Source organism: Apis dorsata, unplaced genomic scaffold (genome assembly GCF_000469605.1).
Source record: "Apis dorsata unplaced genomic scaffold, Apis dorsata 1.3 scaffold_801, whole genome shotgun sequence".
In the NCBI taxonomy this organism is placed as follows: domain Eukaryota; kingdom Metazoa; phylum Arthropoda; class Insecta; order Hymenoptera; family Apidae; genus Apis; species Apis dorsata.
Window position 1 is genome coordinate 54,212 of NW_006263941.1, and position 10,482 is coordinate 64,693.

The 10,482-nt window shown below is 22.8% G+C and overlaps 1 protein-coding gene and 1 long non-coding RNA gene across 2 annotated transcripts in view; one reads left to right on the forward strand and one right to left on the reverse strand.

The window, feature by feature from the left end:
- LOC102676982 (peroxidasin) overlaps positions 1-2,431 on the reverse strand; it is a 14,323-nt gene extending 11,892 nt beyond the window's left edge. Inside the window, exon 1 of the mRNA XM_006623009.2 lies at positions 2,056-2,431. Within this exon, the coding sequence (XP_006623072.1) occupies positions 2,056-2,240 (185 nt within the window). The 5' untranslated portion in view covers positions 2,241-2,431. The remainder of the gene's footprint in view (positions 1-2,055) is intronic.
- A 3,158-nt stretch (positions 2,432-5,589) lies between these two features.
- Positions 5,590-7,620, forward strand: LOC102677501. The gene is made up of 2 exons (XR_422714.2): positions 5,590-5,637; positions 7,469-7,620. It is a non-coding gene; the product is annotated as an uncharacterized LOC102677501 (long non-coding RNA).
- Positions 7,621-10,482: the final 2,862 nt, after the last annotated feature.

Genomic DNA, 10,482 nt, shown 5'->3' on the forward strand with positions numbered 1-10,482 from the left:
TATTATTAAAAAAAATATAAATATTTATAATAATAATATTTTACAATTTTCATATTTTTCGTTCTATATTCAACCTTTTTATAAATATAGTTTTAGATAGCAAAAAGAAACAGTAAAAAACAGTTAGAAACAAATTGAAACAAAGTCCTTAACCCGATTAGAAATGATAGAAGCGGTAAAATATTGACATAGAGAATATCTATAGATATATTCTTATCGTTTTCTTACTTAAAATAAATATATCCATTTTTTAAAAGAAATATATCCATTGTTTTTTTACAAAAACAAACTAAATTAATTGTTTTTCTTGCAAAAAAAAAGAAGGAAGAGAGGAAAATACAAATTCGTATATAAACAGATTCATTTTTACAGAATATATACAGATAATATCATGTACTGAAACGATGATAAGATCAAAGAGAAATATTTCAAAAATATTCGTAATATATATAACAAAAAAAAGACGCTTTTTTGTAAATGAATAAATTTATTTTTTAAAGATAATGCACAAATTGAATTAAGATAATGTTAAAATTCGTAAATAGTTTTGAAATTTAAAATGATCATTTATTCTTCTTTTTTATTTAAATAATTTTTCTGTTATATATAATTTTTTTTAAGAAAAAAAATTTTTTTTTTGGAAAAATTATGGCTTTCTATTAAAAAAATAAAAGTTATTAAAAATTAATTACAAAGAAATAATTTCTTAATTAAATTTCTTAATTAAAAATTTATAATATTCGTTGAAATAATTTATTAGTAAAAGTTTTTTAAAATTTAAAATTTGTTTTATAACAAATTCTTTAATTAATAATAAAAATTAGATTGAATTAAAATTAATCGACGTATATGCACTTATCGAAAGAATAGACCACACACATTCATTCAAAAATTCGCATCCATGATATGGATTCGTTTAGCTTCAAATATTCATTTACATCCGCTTTCTCACCTCTTATATATAGTTTAAGCTGTATGGTCACGCCTATTTTAACTATATTCGAATACGTTATTCGTTGTATAAAGAAACTGAGGTATAAAACTATACTATTTTAACACGATTTTAAATGAAATCATTAAAAATTCAAATATTAAGATGAGATCATAATGTATATCATTTAAATGTATATACAAAAAATACATACGTAAAAATTACTAAGTAAAATAATTTTTTTAATATTTATATATAACATCTATGCATTTTTTCCTTTGTGTTAATTTCCGAAATGTTGAAAATTGAATGATAAACAATTTTGTTTGTAAAATTGAAGAATTCTCTATTTGAATGATTTGTGTTTATTGATTATTTTAAAAAATAATAAACGTGTTATTATATATAAAATAATTTAAAAAAAAATAACTTGAAATAAGTATTATTGCAATATGTATGATCCCATTCATGTTTAAAATACGATTCTCTAATTATATGAAGGGGTATATATCTTTGATCAAAAGTTATTGCCTTTATATGAGTAAAGTGGTTTATCATTATAGAAGTTTGAATTAATTCATTGCTGTACGATTTTTCTTAATTATCGTATTGAAATTAATTATGTAACTTATAATACAATAATATACATTTATGAATTTATAGAATTTCAAAATTTTTCAATATCAAAAAAATTTTCTAATTTCTTAAAAGCTAAATTTCTCAAAAAAAAAAAAAATATATAAAGTACGCATAGAAGAAATATATTTGTGGATAAATAATAAAATTCAATCAATATTATTAAATCTTTAAATATTCAAGAATTCTAAAATTCTTTTTCGAAATCTTTCAATTCATATAAAATAAATATATCTAATCGAAAAAAATACTTGACCATAAGCAAGCTACGTAATTCCTTACTTCCCACATGCATTTATGTTCAGAAATATTCACAGCCCACACCATGAATATTCGTCGATTACTACGATTTCTGTAATTCGCCTAGGGATATAATACGTATAGATAGGCATACCATAAATCGTGGCGTAACCATTGGTCGGAGGAATTAAAAGTAGTATGAAAGGAGAAAAAAAAATAAGAAAGGACTCAAAGAAGCATCTACTTACAGGACCGTCGTATTAGTTGGTACCCGTGGTATACGATTCAGCTTCTGAAGCATGCATCTCACAGTAGTCCCGAAGCACATACACTTGTGAGGGCATTCCACGTTCCTACCATTTTGCCATTGGTGCGCATAAAATGATGGCAGGATGAACAGGAGCGAACAAATGACACTTAACGTCAACCTCATTTTGCGATACCCACGTGATCAATCTTGTTCACATTGAAATTGTTCCTTGCACCATTTCACGTTTGCACGTGTTGCATGGATAAATGTATCTTCGCACAAATTATGGCAGCAATCTTTAGACACGCGATACTTTCACTTCTGCTTCAGAAATCCATTGTTTCTATAACTATTAAAATTAGAACTAAGATCTTGGAAGATTAGAATTTATTAGGATCTTTGAAATCTTATCGACTTTATACGTATATTTATTGCATTTTGATAATAGTGGCTTATGTGATTTTATTAAATGTTCATGAAGATCATGAGAAAGAAAAAAATATTTGGTGGAAAATTTACATGCAACTTAATGTAAATTGGATTATATTAAGGTCTTAATGAATTTTTTACTTGTAGTTTGATTTTTTTTTAAAGACTTTAAGAAAAATGTTTTTAGGAATAGTATGTGTTGATTTTTAAAATTTTTTGCCTATTATTTCGTATACACTATATCTCGTTTAAATATGTTTAAAATTATTGAAATCAAATTTTACAAATTTATATATATCAAATCAATTTATTAAATATATTTTTCCAATAATTTTAAATGACTTCTTCTCTAATTCTTTATCAAAAATAAAATAAAAAATTTAAACTAGACATATTCTCTCTACTCTTCAAACCTCATTACATTTCACTATTTCTCATTAAAACTTTAAAACTTTAAAATCTATTCTAAATTTCAACCTTTTGATATAAAATAATTTTTTATTCAACTTTCAAATTCAAAATCACTTCTTTCACAAAAACTTCACCGATCCAAGATTTCAAAATTACAAGAAGCTAATCCTTTGTATATGTATTATATCTCAGTGAAATTCCTTCAGAGTTGTATATAACTGTCGAATATCGTCTACGAGGGACGAAGCAACGGCGGCGATGAAGGAATAAATAAGAAGGACGACGCCGCCGCTGCGTTCTCGTCTCGTCGCGGCGGCTTGACTACTACTGGAAGCACGTCTTGCCCGAATATACGTCTGCGCGAGCGTATATACGCGAGCTTTTCTACATGAGTATTCCTCCCTCTACTACTTTCAACCGCAACGTTCGGCGCCGATCTGTCCCTCTCCCTTTTCTTCTCGTTTTTTCTTTATTTACCTGCACACGTGGATGTATTCGGTATAGTACAGTAACTTTTGTAATATTGCAAGATCGTAAAATAGCATTGAGCATCAAAATGGGCATATTTGAATGTTTAGACAAACATATTGATAGAAATTTGAGAAGATGAAAATTTGAATAATTAATATTTTAACGATATCAATGGATACTTTGATTATTTAGATTTAATATTGATGTTTTTAAAATTTTTTATCCAATCTGTTTTGTCTTTTTTATCGTCAAACAATTTCTGGAATTAGAAAATAATAAATAAAAATAAAAGAAAATAAAAGCATATAGAAAGATATATTAACTATATGAGGGAAATAAAAAACAAATAAAATATCATTTCTTTAATAATAATATAAATGCTTTTTAATAACAAATTAACTTGTCATACAGGTTAAATGACTTTGAATAATAAATATAGAAAGATAAAGAAAAAAATATTAATAAATGTCTATAATGTAAATACATATATCAAATATAAGAAAAATATATTTATTTTCATGTAATAGAATATTTTATAATAATCGTAAAAAAAAACTATTATATTTTGCATGCAAAAATTTTAACAATTGTTTCTGAAGTATATAAAACTGAATAAAAAACAAGTTTTTTTTCTACCCCTATAATTTCATATTTCGTTTTTATTTTATTAAAAAACGATATATTATACAACCATATTATATTTTTCATATAATTATTAAATTAAAAAAAAAATAATAAGATATTTATTATATAATAAATATTTAGATATTTAATATAGGTATTTATTATTTTCTTTTAATAATATTTACTTTATTATACATAAATAAAAATGTATTTCAGTTTGTATACGAAGTAATTTTAAATAATTCTTTCTTACTCTACTTTGTTGTATGTCTCTTTTTGTTGTATGCGATTTCAAAAAAACCGTTGGTATATAATTGGATGCTTTATATCTGTCCATTTTAATGTTTCTCTGCGCAGTGCTCTATGGGACACAGTGTATTCCCGCGTAGCAACGTTGCATTGCGTGTTATGGCTTCTTCCCTTGTCTTTTGAGATCTCGGTCAGAGAGAATTGATAGTAATCGTTATTTTTGTATTCTAAATCATACACTATCAACGTTTAAATTCTGGAAACTTTTCAAATTTTAACGGTAAGAGAAAAGTATTATTTCGTTTTTGGAAATCCCTTATTTCCTATAAAGTATTATATTCTATAATATTATATTTTATCAAGAAAGTAAGAAATATTCGATAATAAAATGTTTACAATTTTTTTATTATTATTTTTTTATTTTTTATATATTATGTTCATTTCGATATCGTATTTTAATTTTTTTTATATATGTTTTTGAATGAAATATCTTTTATTTTAAGAAAAGCAAATGTATTGCATTATTATTATATTATTATTATTATATTATATTATACTACTATATATACATGTATTGAAAGCGAAGATAATCTTATAAAAGGAAAGTATCATCAAGGATAGAAACTAAATTCTTATAATGCAACATTAGATCTATCCTAATTCTAACCTAACTTTCGTTCTACTTTGTCAGCTCTATTTACTAAATTTATCACCAACAAAGATTTTAATTTCCTTATTCTTGGAATTACAATTCTTCTTAGATCTTTACAATTAAGATCACGAAACTGTACCAATACATCTACGTAGTAATGTTCTATACATGTATATATTTGTACCTTCATAGAATATTTTCCAAGTCGTACATTTCACACGACAGAAACACAATATTCGGCGTAATGCGATATTTATCGATACTGTCCTCACGTGCGCATTCCTATTAACATTCCGTATGAAATCTGCAGATAGATAAGTGGAATGCCTTGCACGTTTACATATACTCTGGTATCTAGATGCATCTGTGCTTGTAAAGACGTGCATGCATGCAAAGTTCAACGAGCGCTGGGGAAGCTGGCGCTAAACAGCAATCCTTAACATTAGCCAACTGATCGGTGATTGTTGCTTCCTTCGTTATTTTTCTTGATAATACTATTATCCAATGTAGAAACGTGATCAAGCATAATTAAGGTTCGTGTACAATTCCTGATATATATCATAATAAATATACAAATAGAAATAGTAATCTCGAATGTATAGGTTAGGTGATATTTAAATATTAATTGATTATTATTAATTGATCGTGATAAATGTTCATTAAAAAATGGAAATTGCAAATTATATAAAATATAAAATTATTTGTTATAATATTAAAATGAAATATTTGCTACATTATAATACAGTAAGTACGTTATAATAGTAACATTATTATATATACATATACATCTTAAATAAAAAAGTTCATTTAAGAATATCATATGTATATATATCATTTAAATCAGAAACTAAATTTTATTTAGTTAAATTAAGAATATATTTAAGTACATAATAATTTTTTTCAAACAAATTTCATTTTTCTTCATAATATTATTATTAATTTATATAGAATTAATTTATAAATTTATAATTTTATGATTATAAAATATATATAATATAATTTTATGATTTAAAAATTTTAGAATTATATATTTTAAATTCATATTTTAAAAAGAAATATCATTCGTTGTAATCTTAAATATAATTTTAAATATAATTTTAAATATTCTTTGTTTCAATTATTCTAATTTTGACATTGATTGATCGCCATTATTTTTTTTTAAATATATTATATTTGAAACGTATAATTTAAATAGGAAAAATTCTCTACCTTTTAGATGTATTTTTATTTTTGAAATTCGAAAAACTAATAGTCTGTATGTTTATCTCGTCAATTATAGTTATACGTATTCTTTTTTGAATAGAATTGCTGAATATAAGAAAAGAAAAAAATATGGGACTATTATCTTCGTGATGTTTTTGTATTTTTTTGTGAGCTGTGAATTAAGGAAAATAACACAGGTGCACTATGCGAAGAACAAAAGAATACTTAAGGAAAGAAAAAATATTAACATTCTAGGTCACCGATTGTATAATACATTCACGATTAGAACGCATTCCTGTGACTTGTAACTTACCAAGGTTGTGGATTATCAAAATTGTTTGATAAGCATGATTCAAGGAATTATATCCGGCTAATACGGATAAATCTAATGCATTATATTACATACATTATATGTAATACATTCGAAAATCATTATGTGTGAGAGATTATTGCTTTATATATTTATTTATAATAAATTTTTTTAAATTGATTTTTAATATATTAATATATTCATTAATTATTATAAATGTAAATTTTATTTATTTAATGTATAATTTTCTATAAATTAAAATTAAATTAAATAAAATTGAATAATAACAAAAAAACATCATAAAAATATTCAGAATTATATAAATTTTATATTTATGTTTATAAAAATTATATTTTAGCGATAAAATGAACTAAATATAATGATTTGTTATCGTGAATAAATAATCATATTTGAATATTACATTTCATCATTATTTAATTTATAATAAATTATAAAAAAATTGCATACTAAATAAATAAAATTTATGTTTCTATTAATTATAACAAAGCAAAATTTGTTTTAAAAAATCAATTTAATAAAATTGTAAAATATAAATAAATATATTATAGATCAATAATTTCTAGGACATGATGCTTATAATGCAAATCATTGTATACATATGCATAGATTCACAGAGCTAAAGCATATACATATAATACTATTGTTGTAATTCAAGGAAAAAAAAGTAATGAAATTATAAAATTGATCATATTAAATTTTACAAAAAAATTTGAAGATTTGATGAATGAATTATAATAATAAATATAAAATGATCTAATTGTAAACTATTATTTTTGAATTAGTTTTTATTAAAAAACACAAAATAGTGTATATAATCTCAGTAAATTAAAGTTACTTGATATTTTATTGTAATTTAAAACTTTATTTATTTATTCTTTAGTTATTTAGTTATTTATTTTTTGGTAACTTATAGTATATCGTTTATTATATAAACTAATAAACGAATTTAATAATCTATTTAAAAAGATTTAGAGATTTTGAATCTATGAATTATAAAAATAAATCCGCCTTTCTTTAACTCGGTTACATTGATCAATGCAGGTAGAATGATCTAACTGAACTTAATCGAAGCATACAAACCTGAAGTGTGTGCTGAATAAATCCAACCTGAACTATTCTAATAGCATGCATCCGTGAGTATATGTAGGTTTAGTTTGTCACTATAAAAAATACGGATTTATATATTTCGTAATCAAAGATATTAAATCTAGTATTTTTATGTACGAATGTAAAGAATTATGAAATCTGATTTTAATCTAGTTCAAACTAGAAAGATAATATTAATCTACAGATATGGCATAACTCAAATATAATAAAAATATGTATTAAAGATATATGTGTATTTGAAAAATGTCATATTTACTATTATTATTGATAAAGCTGATTTGATTTTATAAATAATAAATAATAAAATATAAATAAAAAAAAATAAAAAATAAAATAAAATAATTTGCCAAATAATATTTTAAATTAAAAATATATATTTAACATATATTTTTATAAACATATATATTCATATATATTTTTAAATTGAATATAAGAATCATAATTATAAAAAAATATTATGATTACAATTATAGTAAATTAAAGTTACGAAATCATACAAATTTTGAATTGTTATAACAATTATATAATCGAAAATAGGATTTGTTTTTGATTAAAAATGATTGTAATAATCCTTTAATTTATTGCACTTTGATAAATTAATATTTTATTGTTTTCAGAACAAGAAGCAAATTATATAAATTTAAAACGCGATAACCACCTACGATATATGTCAGTATTATCTTATTGAATGAAAAAATATAAATTTGTACAACGAGCAATGATAAAGCTAAATATAAGAGTATATATATAAAGTGAGAAAGATAAGACACGATTGTTCAATACGATACCGAAGATAAGAAACGTATGATTGTATAATCATATCACATTATTATACTGTAGTGATTACACTGAAGGAGAGAAAGTGTTATAAAATTTTTATCCATAGCATTGATTTGTTACGAAACGTTCAATCGAGGAAAATCACCATAGATTCGTTTAAGAGAAATCTTGAAACTCGAAAGATAGAGAATCAAAATCTATGAAATTCCAATAATATATAATTTTTTTATATAACTGAATCTTCTTAGAAAAATTTTCTATTTTTAAATAATTTAAAGATTGATAACGATTAAATAAAAAAAAAAAGAAATTCTAGAGATAAATTTAGATTTATTAATGTGGATCACTTTCAAATTGGTCACTGTACTTTCAAGTTTAACAAATTTCAATTAATGATAAAAAAGATGGACATTTTTGACCCGATCAAAATGTATCTCCATGGACTAATAATAATTTTGATTAATTAGAAATATATAATATAAAATATGATCATACAAAAGCGCTTATTTCTCAATTGATAGTGTCACACAGTTTTACTAAATCAATTTTATGGCATTTAGTTTTGTTGAAATAACTTTAATTGCCTCAACAAAGATATATATTCAATAAATTTCTATTAAAAAAAACATAGATTTTAATGATTATCATTTTTATAGTCATTATATCAAAACGATCTAACAATGATTAATACTGATATCAATAATGGTAGCTGAATCTGATGTGGATTGATCTTTTTAATAGGACTCAATGAAATCATCGTAGATAAACACGTCATGCTGGATACATTCATATTAATATCAATTTCTCCGATATCATGATCGGCAGTAAAGATAGTCAAAATTCTATTATTGATTCTTATTCTTGTATCGTTGATATTTCTTATTGAATACCAACTCGATTAGTAGTAACTGGAATAATAATTTTTTCTCTATAGGGTGTCTTTATAAATCATCGACTCCCATGTTTGATAAGATGATATGAATGGAAAAAATACGTAAAGGTTACATAATAATAACGTTATCAAAAAAAAAGTGAATAGAATAATTTATATATTATTTTGTCAAGACAAAATTATATTTCTTATTTTTTAATTCGTTTCGAATTTGGTAATGACTAGCATTTTCTTTCCATAATCTGATCATATCTATCATAAGATTCTTGGTTATAACTAATGATGCAGAAGAATAACCAATGCTGAATAACAACCCTGTGATACTCGATAATCAGTAATACCATTTGTTTAAAACAGAATCATTTTTTTCTTTCTTTTCTTCATCACATCAATAATTGTAATCTAACTATTTCGAAATCTATACTACGTACGATGTTTCATTTGATTTTTAACAATCTTTCTAGAATTATACATATACTTTCACAACGAGAAATTCTCAAGGAGAATAGGTTTTCTTATTTACGTATATTCAATAAAAAATCACAAACAAACTGGTTATATCTACATTGTAGAATAATTTTGAAATATTTTAAATCTAATAACGAAGATAGAATAAAATAAATGAAGTTTAAGACTCGAATAGATTATCATTAAAATCATGATTAAAATAATTGATTTTCACATTGCATACATTATATATATGTTTAATGAGTCGACTTATAAAAGATAAATAAAATAATTAATCATAAAAAAAAAGTTTAAAAAAAATATTGTAAGATTGAGTTCGTAATTTTAAGACATTAAAATTCTTATAATTGGATATAGATTTTTTTCTCGTATACACAACGAAATAATTCTCAAGAAATTGAATATTTTTACAATAATTTTTTTGTTGAAATTTTTTTTTTATATTAAATTATTTAAATATTCTTGGTATATCTAGAATAATTTTAAACAAATTCTCCTTTTAATAATTTTAATGATCATTGAGTTTTTAGATAGATTAAATTAAATCAGATAGAGATTAAATCAAATAGAAATTTGAGATCCTAAGAATTAAAAAGTACATATTGTATTTTCCTAGATTAATCTCTCAAATGAACAAATCATGTAAGTAAATATCGGATATTCAAATGAGTACAAATAAATATCAGGCACTCAAATGAGTAAACCATATATATAAGCAAATATAAATACATCTATTGAATCAAATGAAGTAAGTGTTTCATTTATTATTTTAACTGATTATAGTTTTAAGGAATAAGTTTAAATCATA